Raw genomic sequence first — 24,620 nt, forward strand, 5'->3', positions numbered from 1 at the left:
CACCGTTCTCAGTGCCAGTCATCTGGGCCAGGATACGGAAGGAGCGTGACTGGGAGGTGCCTGTCCGTGGGTGCCAGTCCTCTGTGTCCTCAATCAGACGCTTCTTGCTGGCATCACTTAGTGGGGATGAATGATTCTCAGGCTGCACAGTGGCTTTCCTTTATCATTAAACAAATAAAAAGAAATCATATTAAGGACGTGGTAAACTTTTGTCCTTTAAACATGCATCAAGGAGGATAATAGCTGCCTGACATAACACAAATAATGAATTTAGTACAAGTTCAAATATTTAACACAGTTAAAGAATTTTAGATGCACACTCGAGGTGTAACACTCCTGCCATCACGGCAACCAACACACACGCTGTGCACACGTGAAAAAAGCTCAGTACTGAGTCAGTATCAATCACAGGTGCAGCTTGTAGATGCAGGTTTCACAATGTGACCTAAAAGCTATTCGATTTTTACCTCCGAGGTCTAGCTGGAGGTGAAGTTCTGCAGACGAGCAAAGAGAATGTACAGAGGAGAAAAGGAACAAGGACAGAAATGATCTGAAAGTTAAAGCCTCATAGAGCGCCAAATATTTAGTATGACATTAAACTGATTATATGTGACACTGCTCAGATTTTTCTACGTCTCACTATTGGAGTAAAAGTTAGCCAGTGAATAAAATCTATGAAATGTCCTTAAAACTCTGCTTAATGTCTAATGCTTGATGACATGAGTTAAGAGAAGCCAAAAACAGTTTAATTCAACACACAGACTGCATGTTAACAGCAGGGAGTGACTGAGAAACAACAATGGCCACGATTCACCACAAGATGGGAGTGATGTGCTCTCAAATTAAGGGCTCGTCTTTTCCACCCGAACTCATTTTACCGCACTCTAGAATACAATAAGTGTAGTGTTCGAGTACTGGTCTAAGCTTTGAGTCAATTTAATGTCAAAAGCCCAAGTTTATGCAAGCTGCTCCACTGTGTGTTTGTTTCAAGAGAGAGGAGACACGGTGTGATCAAAAAGCACACAAAACAGGCTATTCTCAGCCAAAACACAATACACTGGCTGCGATTTGATTGGCCTTGAATAAATACAGTAGCAGATGGAGCCAGACAGATGCAGAGCTGAGTGACTTAAGAGGCCCAGTGTGATGACAGGCCAGACTTCACTGGGTGTAAACACAGTATTAACCAGCACAGAGCCTGATGCTACTAAAAAAATAATAATTAACAGTATGAAGTGACCTCCTGCTGGGTGTCGTGTGGGGGTTAGAATCAGAGATTGGTTATTTACAGGGTTTCACAGTTCCTTGGACCTTGAAATAAGCAAGTATGGTAAGTTAATGAATAGAAACATAAGGTTTGTGAGGATTAGGTCAAAGAGGTGCAAGCAGCATGCCTTCGGTAATCATAAAGTAGAGAGATGTAAAGGCTATAATCACATTCCACATGGTTAGAAAGCTACTTTATCATTCACTGCACTAACTTGGTATCTGTCTCTTCTTCCTCCTGTGGGTAAAGAAAGGGTAAATGGAAAATAATTGAAGCCCATAAGGAACATAAATAGACCAGTTGGAAGGAACAAGTATAGTTCAAACACCCTTCTGAGAGAATGTGCATTGAGGAAACCACAGGAACCACAACAAGAAGACATGCAGGTTAGCAAACAAGCTCACACACACACACACACACACACACACACACACACACACACACACACACACACACACACACCTCTAGAGGCCGACAGTCCAAGATTTCAGGCAAAGAAAAGACTGGCGAGATGGTAAAGAAAGTAGTTTTGCATGTAAAAGATTTTGTACTTCAGTATCATGGTGCACAATGTCTGTTATTTTCCATAGTTTATATACTAAAAAATACATTCACCAATGTATAGTTCAGCAGTGCACTCTGGTAACATAAATCACATCGCTATGACCTATTTTTTCACTTGACAGAAAAAAATAATGAGTGGTAAACCTAGATCAGCCTACTGTAGCCCGGCTACTGATCCAAAAACCTGCTGATGAAGACCAATCCAGCCAAACTGCTTCGTCTGTGGTCTTTAGAAGAACATAGCTGCCAGGATTTAAGCTAATTAAAAACAAATGTTAATGCAAGTACTGCATTTTAGGTAGAGTATCTGTTCGACAGCTGTAAAGTGTAAACGAGCTCCCACTGCCAGTGAGGTAAGAGCGGAAAATCAGATTAGGATATTGCATATTCATTTAAGGCAATATTTTAGGAAATTTGAGACGCTAAGATGTCTGTGGTTTACTGAAGCACACATTGTGTTTATATTCGTAAATAATAGTTTGCACTTATATCAGCTTAACATAGACCAGAGTCCAGCTTTAGTTCCTTTTAGACTGATAAATGGTACATACCCATTAACATGCTCTGACAGTCCCTGGCTCTCCAAAAGACCTCGCCTCTGTCCGATAGCCACCTCACAAGCATTGGAATTGGAGTAAAGGTTAATAGGTGTGTTATAGACAGAGGGCTGTGGGACGTTAGGATGGGAGGTGGTGGTTGTCATTCTGGCAGGAGAGGAGGAGTTGGATGAGGAGGAAGAGGTGGATGAGGACATGAAGGTGGAGCGACCAGGGCTGGGTTTGGGAACTGAACTGGCTGGAGCCGTGTCTGTGGCAGTTTGGCTCGACCTCAGCGGAAACGGAGGTTGCGGCAGTTGGGAAGGTGCGGCTGGTGTAAAAGCGGATGACTCAGAGGGTATAGAAGCGACTTTAGGAGCAGCCGGTGAGGAGGAAGCCCCACTGCTGCCGCCGCCAAATGGACGAGCGGTCTTGTTGTATGCAGGAGTGGCCTGACTTATTGGCTTGGTGTATGTGGTGCTTGGGGAAGGGTGAGTGATTGGAACGGGCTTAATGATTTCTTGAGGTTCATCCTGCATGAAAGTGAAGACAAACAACATGCACAAACAAGTTCACAACAAAACATCCCATGCGTGTACTATAAACCAGCATTCCCAACAGCACAGCACAACATGTAAATAAACTGTGTTTTCACACACTTTGTTTGTGCCATATAGGTTAAAAATGGTGCTCTGGGCCATTGCACAAGCCAAACCAAAACTGTGGTCCAACATAATCTCAGAAGGGCACAGCGAGGATGCTTACATACATATTTCATAAATAAATAGAGATGAAAATAGCTTAAGCTAATCTATTTTTTATAGCAAATATTTTCCTTCATACCTTGGGCACTCCATCTTTAGGGGGGGCAGCAGAGGGCCTGAAAAGACAGAAAGAAGACTATTTAATCAGTGCTCATAAAACATCTTTTCAGCATCATTTTGCAATTGACTTGGTTTCACTAGACATGCTAAATGTCTAATAGATAAACATGGTTCAAGTCGGGGCTTAATTCGCTTGTGGACAATTAATAGGTTTCATTATGAGCTGCCAAACACCGGTCTTATATTTCACGTCTCCGTCTTTTTCCAAAGGCCCTGTTCTCAGACCTGTTCTTAGGATTACCAAAGAATATCTGGAGAAGGTGTAAAAGCATAATCAATATCAATTTCAACAAAGGCCACGGTGGGAAAAGAGAATCACTTCAACGGACAGACATCTGCAGTTTATCCACATGATTCAATTGAATACAAAATGCACACTCAGTATAGACATCTCATGTACAGCTCTCAACCATACAGTTCACTGAAAACAGCCCGATTTACAAGCCTGAATATGACCGCTACTGCTAAACCCTAATTTAGAGTTTCTCTACGTAGAGCCTATAATGCAGCCTACGCAAGTGGCTGATGCCATTGCAAGCATTTATACCTGTAACAGACTGTGTTGATGTGGTGTGTTGTTACATTTCTAGGGAAGTGCACATCAGATTACGTCATGTTTCAGCACACAGTTTGAGAACAGTTTGCGGTTGCAGTGTACCTACTAAATAGATTTAATGCAGAGAAACAAATAAACCGTAACATGGGGAATTTAATTAAACAAAGGCTCACACAGACTGTTATACAGGCCTAAATGTAGAAACTTAATGGCTGTGTGGAAAATTTAATTTAAAAAAAGTTTTGTAATTTACTGCCCAAGCTGTAAACTCTTCAAAACCTAAACTATATTCTTTAAAAAGAAAGATCACCTTGCACCAATTCAGAGTAAAAGTATTAATGATAATAATCACAATGTGTGATAATATAATCTCTTTGGCACCTAAACATCCCCAGGGTCGTACTTTTTGTGTATTCAAATAGATGCAAAGAAATAGCAGCCTGGAGAGGAGGAAATATTCAACACAGTATTCTTTCATAAGTGATTAACAACAAATATATATCACTTGTAAGTGTTGCAACAAAGCACAACCTGCAGTATGTGTGAACTCACTGTAATTTAAAGCATGTTTTCTTGTGCAGCCTGGTGTTGAAGTGTGGGATAGATTTGATTTGTACTTATGACCAAAGCAGCTGCCATAGTTTTAGCTGCTGTGGGAGAAGAGACTAATCTGTTTTTCTCAAGAATTCTCTGCCTGAAAGAAACTGTTTAATGCATCTTTCTATTACTTTCTTGTGATTGGCTGCCCCTCATAAACCAGAGATGTATGGCTGAGACCATCATATGACGGATATATGCTCTCACTGACATCATACAAAGACACTTAGAGCAGTCTGAAGTGATTACTTGTACATATCCAGACTTCATATTTTCATAATTTGATGCTTGGCTACATTTACTATGAGCCACCACCACTGTAACAGCATATATAAATAATGAAAAGCACAAAACACGGTTAGTGATGTCTTAAAATTCAAATACAGAGGCATTCGTTAACAATGCGTCCTATATTTGGTCTGAACATGAAGACAATGTGCCTCTTATGCCTCAATAAGATAAAACAAAAAAACAAAAAAAGCAGACAGTGAGTCAGCAAGGCTGGTTCCGGACCAGGAACTACGGTATGTCCCCTGGCTCGCTTCCTTTCACTGCCATCCCTTATAAGGAAAACAGTCAACAAATGCACGCATTTCCTTTCTGACTGTGCTGAAGTGCAATAACTGAGCCAAAACCAGGTTATTAAAGAGCCCCACCCTTCAACCAGATGTTGATGTCATCCCTGCCCTTACTTGCATTGACGGTTTTCCACTTAACAGTTAATATACAGTATGCTTATTTTCCAGTGTACTATTCCAATGCACCATTAGGCTATACTTGCTTATGAAGGAAACACCACACTGTGCCAAGGAAAACAGCAAAAGGTCTAAAGATCAAACAGCACAGTCCATGAAAAACAGAAACCAGCCTAAAATGAGGCAGTATGTATCCGATATCAGTGTCGCAGACTGGGGCAGCTGGGCGGATTCACTCTGTCAGCCTTTTCCCAGAGCAAACTGAACAAACACTTGACAGGGTGGTCCCGTGAACATCTGCTCCGCTCAGCCCCTCTGCTATCCTAGCTGGACCTGCTTTTGTTCTCCTACGACAAAGAGACAAACACTGCGTAACACAACGGGCCCACGAGTGTGTATTTAAGGTTCAAAGTCCAGCTGTATGTGTTGGTTAAGCTCAGTTTAACTAGATATTCAGACCTGAGAGTGTCAAGGGTGTCGTGACAACTATCCGTGTTGTTCTACTTTTCATTATGAAGCTGGTTTCTGTTGAGGAGTATTCTCTCATTGTAATTTATGGAAACAGTAACTATTTTTTATATTTTATATAAGATTACTGGACTGTTTTCCTTCTGTATCAAAGCACCACTACTTGTATTACTCTATATGCTCATGATAAAAACACATAGTTTCCCCTTTAGTCGTTGTCTAATCGTGTGTCACAGGCAAAGATTTACGTGTTATGTGCACAAAATTCTAGATTCTAGATTATGCACCAAATGAAATGATGAATAATAAATATTAAATCTGGTTGACTTCTAAATTAGACACCAAACAGATTTCTTCAGAGGGAAAAAAAAGAAAAAAGCTGAGCATGGTTTTCATCAACATAGACTTCTCAGTGTGCCCACTCTGTCACACACACACACACACACACACACACACAGAACACGAGAATGAGGAGGCAACAGGAGGAATAAGCCTGAGGGCAAAGCAATGTGACGTATTTCCACTCTGCCTGCGTCTCTATGAGGGCCAAGAGAAACAGTCTGACATATGGCATTTGACTGAATGATGGAGAGACTAATAGACAGCTTTCTCAACACAGAGATGTGCCTTACCAGCCTGCAGACCCGCATATCCACTTTTTGATGGAGAGGAAAAACTGCTCACATAGGAGTGGCCGTTAATTTTCCCCATACGCGTTTCACACGCATTTTCTGATGTTGGAAAGATTCTACAGAAACATCTGTCTGATTAAAGCTCAGATATGACACATGGGAAGATAGGGCTGAGTATAATTCATGCATACAAAAGGTTGCATTATTCCAAAACCTCTGCTGAACGAAGTCTTCCCTGTTATGTTTAACTTGTGCAAAACTGTTGGAACTTTTTCGCCGACGTGGAAATCACAATGTGTTTTCTCAGACATGGAAGAAAGAAGATAAACAAAAACAAAAAGGGAAAGAAAACAACTAAGTTCAACAGATATGAGACATTAGGGGATGTGGTGGAAAAAACATTTCTGTCTTTGTGTTTTTATGCAGCCAGCCTATCCGGTCAATGGCAAAACTCGGCATGTGTTTGGCACAATGCTTTTCCTGTCTGTCCATGTGCCCTCCCCCTTCATATTTCAATATGAATGAGCATCTCTGAAGAGGAAATAGTGAATGTTACAACAGACGGTTCAAGAGTGGGGCCGGAGGTTTAAATAGGTGACACACACATGCTGCCCACTGAGGTAAAGCTTATCAGCATGTAACTAGACAGCCTGAAGCTGCAGTCAGTTGCCTGGATACTAACTAACATAGTAATCTCCTGTCTCTGCACGTCCGGTGTGTGTATATTTGCCAAGCCAGAACCCTGCGCTCTTGTCCATATCAGCTGTCACGTGCGTTAGATTGATAGAGGACATTCATACCAGTCATTTGCACGTGCCTCTCTCTGAATATTACAGCTCCTCCACACGTGAAAGTGATACTCACTGGTCGCGTGTGCTTGTCTTGGCAAGAAAATTGCAATATGTAAAAAAGTAGTCAACTACAGCATCATAACAAGATATTCAGATTTCAGTTTGATTATATTGAGCAAACCCAAGTCACATCCAGACCAGGTTGATTTATGCTGGAAAATGAATTTTCCTTAAGGATGAATCACTGAACCCACAACAGAATAAACAGATTCTAGTTAATGTATTTTTTGAAAGCAGTGTCCAAGCAATTTAATAAACCCTCATCTTTTCTTACGTTTCTTCCAACCACCACACCACATCTGACTAAGCCAGCAGTAAGTGAAGGCTTTGGACTGCATTGGATTGTTCTGTATCTCCCCGTGCTATAAACAGCATAAGACAGGTTGGGTGTACATTGGCTATATATAGATGTGTCTGCAGACAGACTCCAGAACAGCCTAGAAGGTGACTGCTGTTTAGCTAAAAACATAGACACAATACACTGCAGCTAAAGCACAGGCTGCAGATACAAATCTAATGATAGAAAAAGTGATGCCAAATTCATAGGATTCTGGTTAGAAGAGGATATTTTTGCAATTTTCACCTCTCCCCCCCCCGTATATTGGTTTCTTTTGACTTTTTGAAAACAATCAAAAGCACAATGATCGGTTCTTCTGGGCAGCAAACAGACTGTATCAGATCATTAATATAGCAGTTGCACAATTAACACCTTTCAAAAGCATTCTCACGCTGTTAGTGTTAAATGTGGAAAAGAAAAACCAAAGCGAGTGGTTCACAGGGGCTGGCTGTGCTGATCTGTATTATCTTTGAGGTTTTGGAACCAGGTGCACCCTGCCACAAGCTTTCGGAAATGGTGTTTTATTACACTGTGCTGCATATTTCAATGACAATAAATAAACATCAATTATCATACTTTCCTAAGACTTCTTTCCACAGCTGCCAATGTTAGCTGGTCAGCAACAAGATTTCCATGAAACTGGAACAAAAAAAAAGGATGAAATTCACTGAAGCCCACTCTTCATGTTGACTGTGTGCACATCAACAAAGATGATGTGGAAGATGTGGAAGATCTCAGTCTGAAACATTTAGACAGCCAGTGTTTTGAGGTCATTAAAAATAACCATTTTCAGCAAATGCTGTCTTGTGTGTAAATGTGCATGCCGGTAAAACTAAACCTTAGAAGTGACTGGATTCACCACAAAAACAGCCAAACTAAATATAATTATACTGAGTCTTCCTGGCTGTGATTCCAATTCAAAACACGAAACCGCAAAACTAAATAATATATATTCTACTCGCATTAATGACATTCTGACAATGAGCAAACAGAGATGCTTAAATTCCTTTTCTTATACTAACAGTCTTGGAAAATAAAACCGGTTTTCTCCATTTGCCAGACACTCTATGACAGCTCACCCTCATCTAGTCATTTGTTATGACTTACTGTATAACACAACAACAGGATAGGAAGGGCACTTCCAAGGTTCATTTCCTTTCTGATGATAACATGTTTATCCACACCTAGCAACAATAAAATAACATTAATGCATTGAAATCAGTGTCTGTGTGGTACAAGCAAGTCGTGCAATTTGACTTCAAATTCCTCCGGGCCCTTATGTAGATTCACTTCAATGATCACCAATTGTTTCCACATTGAAAGCTATTCAAAAAGGTTGGGACACTGTTAAATGTAAATAAAAGAAGAATGGACAATAAATGATTTTTACATTTCATAAACCAGTATTTTCTTCACGAAACAGAAAAGATAAAATGTACCAGTAAAGGACATATACTAGTTAAGTTTGAATTTGATGGACAGGTTAGGTTAGAATTTGATGGCTGTATATCGGCAGAACTTTATCAAAATGCAAAAAACTGTCTACAAATTGTTGATTACACAATAATATATTTTTCAACATAGCATTGCAAAGGCTTTAAAAATCTCATTATTTATAGCACGTATAGTACATGCGGCGTTGGCAGTTTGCAAATCTGGGAAGGCACCATCAGTACTGAAAGGTATATACAGGTTTTAGAGCATCACATGTTCCCAGACATCTTGTTCAGGGAAGGCCTTGCGTATTTCAGAAAGACAGTGCTAAACCACATATTCCATCTATTGGCTTTATGGCTCGGCTTTGTAGTACAAGAACCTGGGTGCTGGGTGTCTGCCTGCAATCCAGACCTTTTACCAACTGAAACCAATTGAAACGAAAGACAAGCCGGGACTATGAGACAAGAATGAGACAACGTTCCTCTCTCAAAAATCCAGCAACTCGTCTCCAGGCTTTTAAAAGACGACGAGATGCTACGCAGTGGTAAATTTGGTTCTGTCACAACTTTTGTGCTGCCATCAAATTCAAACTTGAAACTTAAAAAAAATGTTACATTTTCTCAGTTTAAATGTGTCATTCATTTTCTGTGTTCTACCGAGTAAAATACAGATGAGATTTGTACATCATTACATTCTGATATTAATTTACATTTTACACAGCATCCCAACTTGTTTTGGAATTGGCGTCCTTAAACACCATCATGCATGCAATCCCTGACAACACCTATAAACAGATGGCAAATAAAGGGAAAAGCCAACAAGTGTTTTAAGACAACGTTGGGCCATATTTCCAGAAAAGACACTGACAATGGTTTTAAAAGTCTGTGTAATTCTACTGGATGACTGGAATTTGGCATTTTAAATGACAGAGTGCTTCTAAACAGTCAGAACACATGACCGACACCATTTTCATAGTCACTGAACCTTTCAGTGACACCTGGTGTCTTATGAAGGGAGCCATTGTCATCCTAGAAGAGACCACTCCTACCAACGCAGTGTCACCATGTCAGAGTAACTTTACAGCCATTTTCATGCAAGATTAAATGTACTAAAAGTGTCATCTTTTTTTAGACTTTGATATTAATGATCATAATATTCTTTCATATCAAACTCCTGATAGAAAATCACTACATATATGTCTTCTAGAAAACGCACTGTTAAATGTTGTCAGATGAATGACGCTATTTGGATGGTCACATATCTTCAGAGTGACATAATATAGGAATCTTTTAACTGCCATATTAATCATCTCTTGCCAGTCTTGTAATGTTGCTACGGCACAAACAGTCTTATCAGCAAGGATCAAAACTGTCAATCAAATCGTAGCACATAAATGGTGATGGTGAAGCTTCACACAAAGTGTCAGTTATGCACACTGGGTTTGAAGTATTTCAGAAAACAGCAGCATAAAAGTAGTAATCAGGTTATGTACTGTAGTATTCTTAACCGTATACAAGCCAATATAAAGCACCCTGTACACTATAAATAATGTATTTAAGCACAGAGTATTTCAAATACTCTGTCACTCAACAAGATAAGCAATAATAACATTTCAGAGCAGCATATGAAAATGAAGCCATAAACAAAATACTGCAGTAATGTAATATTTGCAACAACAAAGCTTTTGTTGTTTATTGAGTGAATTTACGCATACTCTGAAACGGCAATGTTTGATGTTTCATTGCGCATCCATTACCCGCACTAGATTACATACAGCTGCAGGACGGGGTTATTTTCAGACAGTTTTCCCACGATTAAAGCCCAGAGGCTCCTTTCTCCCTTGATGTGGTGATAGAATGACAGTACAAGCAAACCAGGCTTAAGTTTTCTGTCAACAAATTTTATAGCTTGGAAAGTGTGCGTGCTTGCTTTGGCTCTCTTTGTTTATGTGACAGTAAAGTCACTCTTCGCTGGATTCGTATACACTGTTAGAGTCACCACTTCACCTCATTCAGACAAAAGACTCGCCAATAAAAATAGTACCGAGTTTCACTGTTGCTAATTTTTAAACATTTCAATCTCTCCTCTTTTTCCCTATTGTATCACAAAGTGAATATAATATCTGATGATATCTAATATATTTACTAATATCTTGATCATTACAATAATATACTTAACTATGTACATTAATTGTATTGTATATTTTAAATGCAATTTTCTGTGTTCTAACACAATAAATACATTGAGATATTTACTACAATTCAAACTGATTTTATTGCTGTTTCTACACTTTTATATTAGTATAGTATCAGGGGTGCTACACCTGTTTTTATAAAACTTGGGATTTTATTCTTGCCCTGGTCAACTCCATTCCCCTTCTAGGAGATTAGCTGAATGGCTCCCATTAAGATAAACAGCAAATTTGACTGTTCAGTCAGGAAACTGATAGAGGCCACTTTTTCTCACTGATGTGGTGATATGGTTGCCAAGCATTTGGCAGAAAATCCACATTTTTCTCTATTTATAAGTTTATTCCTCTAAACATCAGTACATTTCCCCTCCAAATGTGTGTTTATGGGTGTTTTCCCATTGAGTTAGGCTTGTTTGCTCTCAGCTATGAGAACAGAGCATGATTAACATGTGTTGTGCAGGGAAATATGTCTATAGTGTGTCCGTCCTGCCTGAGCATGCATTCTGACTGATAACCCATTAGAAATGAAGAAGTATACGGAGGGAAAAATGAAAGAAAATAGTTGTTGAATGTCAAGAAAATTGAAGTGTTCAAACATTAGTGGACTCTTTTTGAACTACGTGAAAGCTGCTTTTGTAAGTGATTTTTAAGCATTTCTTTTTCACTGTCATGTGTATTGCCATGTGTGGAATGGATCAGTTTGTGGATCATATTGTATTCATCTGTTTCTTTTGTTAGCTTATGAGACAAATCAATACAAATATTGGTAAAAAAGCAAACAAGCAAACAAAATAAACACTAACATTACACTTTTATATCCTCATGGGTCTCAGAATTTTATACTTTCCTAATGAAATTAGTGGAAAAACAGTCGATGAACTCAGCATAATCAGATACAAAGCTGGATGCCTGCTGCAGATTTGGTGCCATACGTTACACCAGCCAGAAAAACAAAAAAACATCTGTAGACTATTGGTTACAAACTTTTCTGTAATGAACCAGACATAAAACAATACTTTTTTTTTTATTATTGATTATTATTTATTTGGGTACATTATTTTATGTTTATACCAATGCATTCAAGGCCAAGTTACTCTATAAAAGGATTTATTATATGCTATAGTTGACTATAAATAAGGCTTTTACATGATTAAATAAAAAATATAATAAAATATTATGCCAATAAAACCAATTTCCACTGATTTTACTGCAGCTCAGTGCAAAAACACTGAACTGTTTTAATTAGCAGAGCAAGACTTCATCTGCTTTAAATAATAAAAATGTCTAATTAAATAAAGCACAAATAAAGTAAAGTTATAAAAATCAAGCTTCTTATTGGAGTTGTCAGCCTTTCTGTCCTACAAAAAGTACCTTAAAATATTTACTATAACTTTTGTCAAAATACTTTTAATTTGCTTCAATACACACAGGTAGGAAAAATCACTTCATAGTGCTTTTGAAGCTGTGTTAAACCAGCTATAACAACATATTAATAAAAATCTAAATGTTGACAGGAGTCCCAGGGAAGTCTGTCTAGTCACATAAGTAAGGGAAATTCATAGGTTGTCCAGAAGTCCCCAGATGTGTGAGTGATGTGATTTTCGTGCAGTTACCTCTGTAGAGTGAGGCTGAGATGGCCCGTGCAGGCCTTAATCTTGTTCTGGGCCTCGAGGTGATTCATGCTGTCTGTGGAAATCCCATTAATCGACAGAATGATGTCTCCAATACTCATCTTGGCCTTGGCGGCCTTGCCTCCATCAGTCAGCTGCAAAGACGCAGAAAAAAAAAAAAAAATACCAGTAAGAAAAGTATGATCATTATGCACTCAAATTAACGCTGTTCACATAGCATTTAAGTTTAAACAACTCTGCCTCTGTGTAGTTGAAGGAGCGAAAGAATGTTAACCAGTAATTATGATGCATGTATACTGTGCTCATTTTTTCCCTTGTAATCACTAACTATTGTGAATTCCTTTCCACTTCCTGTCTTATGTAATCATTGTCAGATAAGATAGTCATCTTATTCTCCTCACAGCATCGACATCACAACATCAGCAAGAGGACTCTAAATCTACCCAAAACCATCTGCCCATAAAAAAGCCAAAACATTCCCACAAAGATGACTCACATGACCAAATGACAACTGACCACAAATCAAAACCATATGGTTTGAAAGTTTTCAATTTAATCATTAAAAAAAAAAAAAAAAAAAAAAAAAAAAATTATAAGAGTCCTCGCCTGGTCAGGCAGGGACTTCCAGAAGCATTCCTGGAGCCTCTCCAGGCATTTTTTCTCCCTTTTGCGTAATTTGTTATTGTGATGGTAAAAGGTGCTGATGCACAGATTAACTTCTACAAGAGAGAACACAATTTTATTTGGTTCCACTTCTTGGCTTGATTCAGCCTTCCATTCATTAAAATTTTGGGTGCATCACACAATCAGTGTGTTTACCTGCTGTGTAGCACAGCTAATGCTGTTTATGTTGTATCCGCTTAATTAAATCAGGATTAAAAAGTAAGCAAAGGTAAGTAACATAAGTAATATAAATGAAAGCATTACATCCACATTAAAAGCTAACATTTTTACCACTGTCTACCAAAGAGAAGCATGAAGTATTTTTATTTAAATTGAGTTTTATTAGGTTTTCTATCCCTTGCTATCACGCTGGCCTTTTTTGGAATCAACGCTTAAAAAAAACAAAACAAAAAAACATGATGATGGCATGACTGGTGCGGTGACTGATCAGTGATTACAGAAGGGCGAGTACACTTCATCAATCACTCAGCACACTCTTAACACACTCAAAACCTGTACAGCCACGTTAGGCCATGGATTAGGCAGAAAAGGGATTCTGCGTACTCATCCTGTGCTGGTCTTGTTAATGTTGTGAAAGACCAAAACTCAAAGTGTCAGCACATGCAAGTGAAGAGGGTGTGAAGTCTGAGGGAGGGATTTTGTCGATCGATTCAGTGGATTATTGAATGAAATGTACCAGCTTTGTACATAAAACTCTGTATTAACCTATAAAATTTACATGTATCCAAATCCACGTATATTCATCTCTCAACATCATCAGTTATCTTTTAAGTTCATCATTTTAAAGCTGATTTAGGAGGGGAAAAGACAAACAAGGTGTTTACTTTCACCACTGCTAGATAATACCTTTAGCTTATCAGTAACACTAAAAGCAGCCAGTGGAACATAATGAAAGTGCCATTGTGTGAGCTCTCATGGTAACAAAAGGAGGGGGAAACAGTGGGAAAGAGGGGGGCAGAAAGAATGAGGAAATGACAACAGTGGTTTGAATTGACTGACACATTTCTCTGGAGCTGTGCATTCCTCATGTTTCCCACTAGTTCAATAGCAGGAAGTGTCAAATGCCCAGCTTAGATGGATCTACCCATACCAGCGTCCAGGAAAAACTATAGCGCTGTCACATGCTTAGTACGACTAACAAAAGGCAGAGCGCTCACTACACTAGCCACAACACAATCATAGCTTCAACTGACTCAGTGTATGACACAGTCCAGACTCCGTAAATGATGGCAGGTGTGCCTCTGAGTCTCCCATGACACATTTACTTTCAGCAAAGTAACTTGTAGCTCTTCAGGGCAATAAAAGCGATGCAAGCACTGTTCAGAGATTACTGACATCTGCCAGCTATGTCTAAATCTGCTACTCAGCTCCGGAGGCCAACAGCAAAGAGCTGCTGAGGGGTTGTGAATGCACACATCCGTGACACATGACTCTCCACTAAACAGAGTCTCTTTTTTCCTGTGCCTGTGAGTGTCAGGCAGAGAGAAAGGGTGGAAAACAAGATCGGAAGTTCTCTCCTTGTAAGGATGTGATCGCTACTGCTCTTTACAGGGAAAGCTCTCAGAAATGCAGCACCTCAAGACAAGAAGAAACAGGCTCTTGTAATATTCTGAGAAAAAGAAATGCGTTGTTGGATGGGCTTTAGTCTGTAGAGAGCAGAGAGATATCCTTCACTCAAACACCGTCTTTCTCATGCGGCCACGAAACAAATAGGCGTTACAGTAAGAATCCCCGGCATGCGTGGTCTATAAATATAAATGGAGAGGCCTGAGACACTCGTGATGGAGCGCAGATAAGTAATGAACAGGAACTTTGGCTGTGCTTCTCCAGTTCTCTCAAAAGATCAACATGTTTTAGCAAAGTGTTATGCCAAATCTAATTATCCAGGCCATATTACATAATGTGTGGAATCAAAAACCTCTTTTCAAATGTTGCTATAAAATCATCCAAAAGGGTTTCACACAGCATAACTTGAAGTAAAAAGGCTACCAGAGAGTGGTGTTGTTATCAACATCTGAAAAATTTGGTGCTTTCCAAATTAATGACATCTCTTTCCAACTTTGTTTACATGAATGGGATTCCAGCCGCATAATGGTGTGACTGTGGCGCTACAGCGGTCCTCCCACACTGGTGATTTTACTGCTGTGGAGTTACTGATAATAACTGGTTGTTCCACACTACAACTAAACATGTATTAACTCCAGCACTACTACATCCTGACTGCAGTTAAATTCACCAATGCATGGCAGATTTGTGCAGGGATCGCCAAAAAAAGGACACCTACGAAACCTCACAAGTGGAACAGAAGTCAAGAAAAAGTAACACTGTTTCCAAAATGTGCATTGCTTCCATGTGTCTTCATCTATTATAAAACCATAATCAAATAGAGACACAAAAAAAGAAAGAAGGGGGGGGGTACTTTTAAAAGATTGTGAACAATTAAATGTGCACTCAATTATGAATTTATCCTTAATATAGTGATATGCAAACAAAGACAAAGAAAACACATTTATAAGATTTATTTTGGTGGAAAAAAAGAGATTCTGTTTTTATAGCTAAATTTATGACACATGCGTTTCCTCTCTGGAGTCAGTTGGTGCCAAATGTCTTAATACTCTTGGATTCTTTACTAAACTCAATGCTGTATTTTTATACCACTGATTTATGATTTCATTGTTACATCAACTTTTTTTTTTCTTAAATTCAGGCAAAACTCTTCCTAGAAGAAGAGAAAGGCACTTTTTCTATCAATAATAAATTGAATAAACTGGGTGCGTTTATGGTAATACAACGTATTTAAGATCACACTCCAATTTTATGGGGTTAGCAATCATCTCCCTGGCTGGTCAGTGTCTAGTTTCCTGGCTTTAAGGAAATTATGGAGTAAGGAAGAAGGTTGCGGTCATTGTTCATCTGGGAAGTCGTGTTGGAGGAAGTGTCTTGTGGTAAGAGCTGGCAGGCTTGTGAGATGAATGTCACGTCTGTATAGGATAGTGTAAGATAGAGTACCTTATATGGAAAAGACCGAGACCTAAAATTATACCATCACAAACGCACATGATAAAGCAAACTGACCTCCTCTTACTTGTACTTACTATTAAAGTGGCCTTAGACTAGCATGCTTTCAAACTTCTATGTTATTCTTTCCTGCAAATAATACAGTGTGTCAACCTCCTGTAGATTCTTTACTATTTGGGAACACCAAATAGAAAACCTTAAAGAGCCTAAATACATGTTTGAGATTTTATTTGAAAAGAGGCCAAAATACAATACAGCTCTAAGTTTAACAGTCCATAGAAGTGATAGAAAACAATTCCACATAAAAAAATTAACTTTTAAAGCTCACCAAAAGGTCAATATTTACCGCACACAGTCTCTTCTATTTGGCAAGATAACATTTGACAGCACAGTGTGCAGCAACCTGCTGTACTAGCACGTACACTACAGCTCATTGTCAAGACGTCATCTTTAAGATGGCACACCTGCAACACCTTGCGCAAACTGTTCAAACAGTGAAGCGGAAGAGAGCATGCATCAGTGGAGAGGCAGCATACATTGGGAGGGGACCACATTGTAGCTACACTTTTTCCTTTAAGCCAAACATCCCAATTAAGGGCACTTGAACAGAGGTAGAAAGCGGTTGTCATGGTTTGACCCCGGTCTCTCTTTGCATCAGTCTGGCTGCTAGAAAGCACGAGATGCCAAGCAGACCTACAAGGAGGTCTTAGTCAAATCGCCATAGCAACGCAAACAAAACACACAAAGCAGTACCAACCCTGCACTGAATACTGAATGCTCTCCAGTCAGGTCAAAAACAAACCCGGCTGACTAACACTGCTGAGCCAGATGATATGAAAAGGCTTTTAGACATGGTGGGGATTAAGCCAAGTGCCCGTTTCTACCTTTATCTATGATTTGTGCGACTCTTACATGAATTAATAAAAAGGGGATTTTTTGACTTTTAGAGTTTTTTTCAACTAAGTGGCATGGTAATTTTCAGTTTTTACCTACTGCTCTGCTACATAGTGCATTAATGGCAGAACTGACAAAAAATTTAAAAATTAAAAAAAAAATGTGTAGTCACCTAACACTTCAATACATTTACTGGATATGTGCTTATTCTAGTTCATGAAAATCACCAAGTCAAATCAAAGAAGTAGATTTACTTTTAAACATACTTCATCCAAAAAAGTGTGAGTGATCTAAATCAAAATCAAGTGACAGCTTAGTTATCCTTTATAGCTTTGCCATGTAACGTTAGGGAGACTGGAAGCAGATGCTCGCAATACAACTCAAGACAGACACCAGAAAGATCAAACACATACTACAAATAACGGTTTCCAACAAACCCATATGTAACCTGAACGCATCTTCAAGAGCCGGCACATACTGAAAGACTGTTTAAACCAGAATTAAGACCTCGCAGTTATATGTATGTATGTGGGGACCAAAGACTCGTGTCACCCATTAAGTATCCAAATAAATGTGAAATATGGTCACAATCTGCTTTTCTGTTGCTGAATCATAACATTGAGTAATGGCAGGAAATGTGGTTTTGCATGAACGCTATGATGCCACAGTGCAAGTTAAGCTTGGACTTTTTAAAACGTTACCAGTTTACCGTTAAACTTTTATACACTAAAATGCTGAAGTCATGGCCAAGAAATGCACAGCGAAATTCTGATTTAACTTCACGTTCAAGTAGAAACTAGTTCCAAATATGAAGAAATTCCCCCAAGGCATTGTAGAGATTTCACATTCACTAGAATAGGACTGACAGAAAACCCAGGAGCATAGAGCACATAATGTTAAAAGTACTTTGTAGCATTTATGTTCATGTATTCATCATGAAACAGAGCGATATTGGGTAGATTTAACTGCTTTCTATATTTTAGTTTCTATCTATCTAACAGAGCTCAAGAGATTTTATACAAGGCAAAAATGTAAAACAATGTTTAGTAGCTTTGCAACAAAGGCCACAAGCTATCTGTCTCAATGGTTTCCTGAAATGCTTGCTTTTATGCTTTCTGGGCCTGGGCTGAGCCATAAATTATGGCTTATAGTCAGACAGCAAGAATATCCTTTATCCAAAGAGCTTAACAAGATTCAAATACTGTGTAGCAATAACAACAAAAAAAAAAACAATGCATACTATGCAACCAGGAGAATTCCTGTTACTTGGACTTCAACAGTTGCTGTAAATTTCCCATGACAAGTTCACATGAACATTTTGAGAACAATATCTAAAGTTGATCCTTATGTGGCCAAAAAAATAATACAACACCCTCAAAAACGTGTCTTTTCTGAACCACCTGCATTTTAGTTGAGAAATGTTACTTCTTTTGATTCCAGATAAAACATTTGAAGCAGCTCTTTGTCTCTGGAGCTCATCCTCACCATTTCACAATGTTTTATAGAGGTGTGACAAGTATGATGCAGTTAAACTGCAGTTTTGGTTAGCCTTTCAAGCACTGGATTTTTAAAGTGGCTCAGAAAACTGTTTGTGAAGAGGAATGTTTGGCGAGTGAAGAACATGTTTAAAGTTAAATTAAAGAGCGCAGTGAAGGGTGCTGGAAACCAAAAATATTCACAATACTTGCAAAAAGAGCAATAGTTTCAGTTTCTTACTGAAGACTCAAAACATGGACGTTCATTTATTACTCGATGGGGCGTTTTCTATGAATACATGAACAGTATTATCGTATCATAACAAAACTTCCCCTCCCTAAAGTGAATGCACAAACTGCAAAATGTACCTACTGTGTTGTTGATGTTTTTGCCCAGATATACTACGCCATCAGATTTTTCTTCTTTCAGTGTCAAAATAGCATTACCATAACAAAAACAAAAATGTGATATGCCGGCAGTGCTTGACAATACACGTACTCTCAGCTGGGGTGGAAAGGCTCAAAGTAAACACAGGGCCAAAGTGAGTTTCTATTATTTTCCCTTAAAGCATCACAACCCACTAAAACAACAATCAGAAAAGACATGAAAAACAAGAGGAGGAAGTGAGGGGTCAGGGGGAAAGAAAGGAAAAAAAAAATCATTGCAGTGACCCTCAAACGACCCACAGCAAGCAGGCATGATAGATGCAGACATAACAGAATTACAGTACTGTGCAAAGGTCTTGAGTCACCCTTCCTTTCTTTATATTTTGTTAGGAAAACGAGAAATAAGTGCAGCAATTTATTGAAACATGCATAAACAAACATGGATATACAATATGTGGCAAAACTCAGAGATAGTTCTAATAAGCTTGAAAGTCATATACTCTTCAACACAGTCTGAACTCACTTAGTCAAGCTTTCTTCTAAGTTCTTTAAGCAGTCCTCAGAAATAGTTCTCCAGGCTTCTTGAAGGACATTCAAAGCTCTTCTTTGGATATTGGCTGCCTTTCGTTCTGTTCTCTGTCAGGATGATCCCAAACTACTTCAATAATGTTGAGATCCAGGCTCTGAGAAAGCCAGCCAATGACTGATAGTGTTCCACTGTGTGTTTGTCTATCCAGGTATGCTTTTACTGCATTGGTAGTGTGTTTGGGATCATTGTCGTGCTGAAGAATGAAGCCATTGCCAATGAAATGTTTTCCAGATGGTATTCCACTGTGTTTTACAGATGGCTGTAGACACTAACTGTTGTACCTCTCTCCGGATCTCTTCATATATACCGATGATCTTGCCTTTTTGTAACTGGATGCTAGCAATAAAGTACCCAAAGATACAATTTAAAATGCACTGCCAAGTTGTCTGTAGACACAACATTAATTCACTCCTCACTCCATAGGTCAGTGTTTAGTGGTTCAACAAAAGGAGAGAAAAAAAACCCAAACATTCCTCTAAAAATGTTTAGATACAAGGGCTGAACTGAAAATGGGTGAAAAAGCAGCCAATACCAAAGAAAACCTTTAAAAAACCGTCAGAAAGCCTGAAGAACTATTGATCAAGACTACTTTGAAAAAAATGATAAGAAAGTCGCCTTGGAAGCAAAAAATAAAGCAATGTGTGGTGACTCAACACTTTTAGACTGTAATGATATAATTGCACTTTTCTTCTGTCTTTTAAAGATGCAAAAGCCTGTGAAGAAGTGCCTAAAAAGTCTGAACAAACACAGACTGCCATGGATGGAGAAACAGAAACAGAGACACGCACACAAGTAATATGCATAATTGGATCCCTGCTCCATAAATCAGCCATACAGTATTAAGTGATCCACTCTTCACAGTGTGCAGCCTTGTTGGAAGGTTACATAAACAATTACATATCCACTCACTCAAATTTTTCGAACACATCTGAGGCGCACATCAATCCTGCCTTTTTTTTAAAGAATAGAAAATGTGCATGTGGAGCATATATCTTTTCAACACCCATTCAAAGAGCAACATTTCAAAAAGGCATCAGAACAACAGGCTGCTGTGTTCTTGTGACCACCCTCATTTTCTTTGTATAATCTTTGAATTATGTGCATATGGTAAACATATGTAAAGTGATTACATCATTATTCCACAGCAATCTCATCCATTTAAGCAAAAATACATGCACGCTTTAATGTGATGTCAGCAAAGTAAGTCTTACTCCAAATTAAGTCTGTTTAACGTTGTGGATCTGTAATGAACCTTAAAATAAGCTCAAGGTCAACGCAATTTTCTCATCACTCATCTAATGAAGGAACTGAAGTAATTGTTAAACTGTTGGCAGATGTTTCCACATATGTACTGCCTACTAACTTAACAGTGACCATTACTAACCTGGAAACTGGATGTGGCTGATAGCTCTGACAATTAAACGAATGGCTCTACTACACACAATCATTTATAGGCAATGCCATTTCTGACCACAAGATTCTGACTAAGATAATTAAACAAAAGGATTAAGCTTATTCCTGGTGCCTTAACAATAACAAAAAAGAATTTAAGCCATTCGCTGGACATGTGGTGGGACAAAAATGTGTCACAGGAATGACACTAACAGTTGTGGTTCCTGGTTCACCAGTACTATGGCACGCTCCACACCACAAATGACTCAACAGAGGGCTTCTGTTGACCTTTTTCCCCCCACCAAAGCTCACCTGTATGACTTTGTTTCTTATACAGCAGCTATAGCTATATATGAGGGCATAGCTATGCAGACTTATAAAGTCAATTTCGATTTGTCCTAAAGTAAGTATATAGGTGCTCGAAGTGATCTGGATAGACAGAAAAATGCTTTTGTGTGTAGGCGTTTTGTAATATAAGATGCGATGACAAGAAGGTTTGCTGACAACCACGCCGCTATGTCCTGCATGCCGCTATTATCATAGCTGCAAAACCTAAAAATAGACGGGGAAGCTATGCTGGCCTTTTAAATGCTCTCAGAGTTACATTGTCAAACACAGAAGAAAAGTCATTTCTCTCCTCACACAATATTCAAAGTTCTGTAACTGATCCTGCCACTAACAAATAAACAGAGTGACTGACCTTTGTCATGGAATTGAGATTACAGTTTCAAAACAGGATATAGTGGGAACTAAATGATACTGCCCACAGAAGCACAGCCGCACTCAAAACACAGAGGACAAGTTGCCTTCTTATAATCCTACTTTACAACAGGAAGGCTACTATAATAAAGACAACTCAGATGTCCTTGGGCAGAAATAAATTCTGACTTTGCAAACGGTGAGCTGCACTGAAGGCTTCCTTTCATTTTTGCAGCAACCACAGCAATTTGCACACAATCCTCTCACACCGTGTACCTAAACAGTATGTCTGTGTATAGGCTGAGGCCCAGACCTCATAAACAATCATACTTTTTAAACAGCGGGCCATCCATCAGCCAGCTGAGGACTTGAAAGAATACAGCCACTCAACTTCTGAATTTATGTGACTTCGAGTCCTAAATAGTTATTACAGATCCATTGTGGCTTTCTGGAGTTTCACTCAGTAAAGACATTTGAAGACACGTTCTGATGCTTCCACGGCACACCGAGCCCGCATCCAAGCCTCTTCTTGGATCAGAACAAATGCCACGGGAAAGGTCAGCACACTTAGCACTATCGCTCATCAGCCGTTAACACCTATACGCCGCGTCCTCCAAATCTTTCCAGAGCAACCACTTGAGGTTCAAGGGACTTTTTCTAATTGACAAATGTTGTGAAAACGTCACATTATTTTCACAACAGGCATGGCCTTGCTGTGACGCATGTAAAGGTCATGGGAGATAGAGTGACAGGGGCATGAAGTGTTAACAAAAGTGTCTAAATGCAGCGTTGAGTGTCACATAAGAGACAAATGACACACGCACTTTTGTCAGTGACAAGGCAAATGGCATAATAGGAATGACCAGCATTCCTCTGAGGTGACTGTCATGAAGTGAAGCGTGCATAACTTGTGTGTTTGTGTGTGTGTGTGTCCCACTCACCCGTGAGATGGTGAGGGGCAGACAGAAGTCCTTCCCTCCCTGCAGTCTGAAGCCCCAAGGGGCAGGGCCATCCAGGGTGACACTGTAGTTGGTGTTCATGATGTACCTAGAAACAGAACAACAGATATCAATCTCAAATCAATACTCTGAAGCTTCACTTTGGGGCTATTATGTTGGTTGGTAAATCTCATATAATCCCACTGTCCTTCACCACTCTTTTTCTAATAGAAAGACCGGTCAAATTTTTCATTCCTGGGGTTTAGGGCTGTAAGGACCGACACATGAGAGATGAAATACCTCATCTGCATTCACATCTTGCTAAAAACTTGTTTTAATCCCAAGTGTGGTGTGTAACAGAATGAGTAATGGCCTCTCCTTAAAAAAAAAAAAAAAATAGAGTGCACTAAGCCTGCGAAGGGAGTAAAGAAAAGGCATCCCCTGCACTCCCAGAGACTTGTTAGAGATCAGCTTCAATTCACTGGCAAAAGTATGATTTTCTTTTTTGCACCGCCATCCTTTTAGGCTAAATGAGACACCACCTACATCATCTTTTGGGCCAAATATGCTGTTTATGTGCATTATGTACATGGAAATGAGTAAGAAAGTAGGACTTATTTGAGCAGAACTTATTTGGTGCAAGTAATGTAGTTCACGCACTATTAAGTTTCACTGGTTTAAGCCCTGCCTGTCATGCATTCCTTTTCCCCTAAAAGACTGAAGCGGCAAACATTTATTGGAAGTGAGACTGAGGTTAAATTCAGTGACATGTTACGATTTAGTGCTTCATAAAATTCATTAGACTGATTATTGAGGAAACTGGGATGTTTACAAAATATGCTTTTCTAGCATGTGTGTGTGTGAGCGAGAGACAAAATCACTGCGACTCCTCTGTCAACGGCAGTGAATCTGTCACTGCGCCTCTCAGATCTGGGCAAGTCTGAAAAACCACAAATCATGTAAGAAACATTTAATCTCTACCCGAGCCAACAGGCTGACACAAAAATATGGCAACAAAGGCTAACCCACAACCATTATATGTCACACACTGTATGTTTTAATTACAAGAAAATGAATTATGGAAGCACATTTTTTAGCAAATAACTTCAAAAAAATCTAAAAAAAAATCATCTAAAAACCAAAAAGCTAATGTTTTCTAACTAACTAAAGGTCTGACACGAGATCCGTAACCATTCTTTGTACTTGAATAACTTTCTCTTTTATTACTGGTTTTCATGGAGAAGATTTCCCTTTAAGGACATAACCTGGCAGCTGAAACACATCAGAGAACGCAACTCGTACCGTGTACAATTTCATTGCCTGGCGTGAAAAAGGAGCATTAAAAAAAAAAATATTCACACATTTTTTGCATTTTTTCCCAATGGGTATTTCATGAATAATAATGCCTTGTCATCCCAGAGCTATGCCTTTTTGGTGTCATAATTCATGCTACCATTACAGTTCCCTAAGGGACAAAGCAGCACCTGTTAGAACCAGTCACCTGGTTAGTTGTACGAGACATAAATCAGATCAGAGTGTTGGCCTGCGCACATCTCATCATCATGCCCAGAGGGGAACGAGCCCTTAAAAGAAGAGGACACAAAAGGCTGTTGGGAGGGGGGAGCCTTAAAATCATGTGTGAAAGTGATATGGAGAGGGTGAACACCTGGATAGCACAAAGCACACACACACAGCGGTAGTATGCAGTGTTTAGGACAGGTAAGGCAAGCTGTCACAAAACCTCCATGAGGTTAACAGGGTGACTTAAAAGAAAAACTGGCATTTTAACCTCTTTTAACACCGTTCTAAATGTAATTTTTCTTCTAAAATATATGACTGGGTTGTGTTTTTACAAAACATAAGGCCACATTTTTATATGACAATGAAAAACATTGACT

General features: G+C 39.0%; 1 protein-coding gene across 4 annotated transcripts in view; it reads right to left on the reverse strand.

Moving 5' to 3' along the window:
- Window positions 1-24,620, reverse strand: part of pdlim5b (PDZ and LIM domain 5b) — a 34,285-nt gene that overhangs the window by 7,216 nt on the left and 2,449 nt on the right. The window contains exons 2-7 of one of the 4 annotated variants that reach the window (XM_005470310.3): window positions 22,726-22,831; window positions 12,629-12,780; window positions 3,211-3,247; window positions 1,482-1,504; window positions 468-494; window positions 4-158 (exon numbers count right to left, since the gene is read on the reverse strand). In XM_005470310.3, coding sequence (XP_005470367.1) covers window positions 4-158; window positions 468-494; window positions 1,482-1,504; window positions 3,211-3,247; window positions 12,629-12,780; window positions 22,726-22,824 — 493 coding nt within the window. In that variant the 5' untranslated portion in view covers window positions 22,825-22,831. Of the gene's footprint in view, window positions 1-3; window positions 159-467; window positions 495-1,481; window positions 1,505-2,382; window positions 2,901-3,210; window positions 3,248-12,628; window positions 12,781-22,725; window positions 22,832-24,223; window positions 24,243-24,620 lie in introns of those variants that run through there. The other 3 variants (XM_025909112.1, XM_005470311.3, XM_005470309.3) reach the window with 3 other exon arrangements.

The sequence above is a fragment of the Oreochromis niloticus genome, linkage group LG7 (genome assembly GCF_001858045.2).
Source record: "Oreochromis niloticus isolate F11D_XX linkage group LG7, O_niloticus_UMD_NMBU, whole genome shotgun sequence".
In the NCBI taxonomy this organism is placed as follows: Eukaryota; Metazoa; Chordata; class Actinopteri; order Cichliformes; family Cichlidae; genus Oreochromis; species Oreochromis niloticus.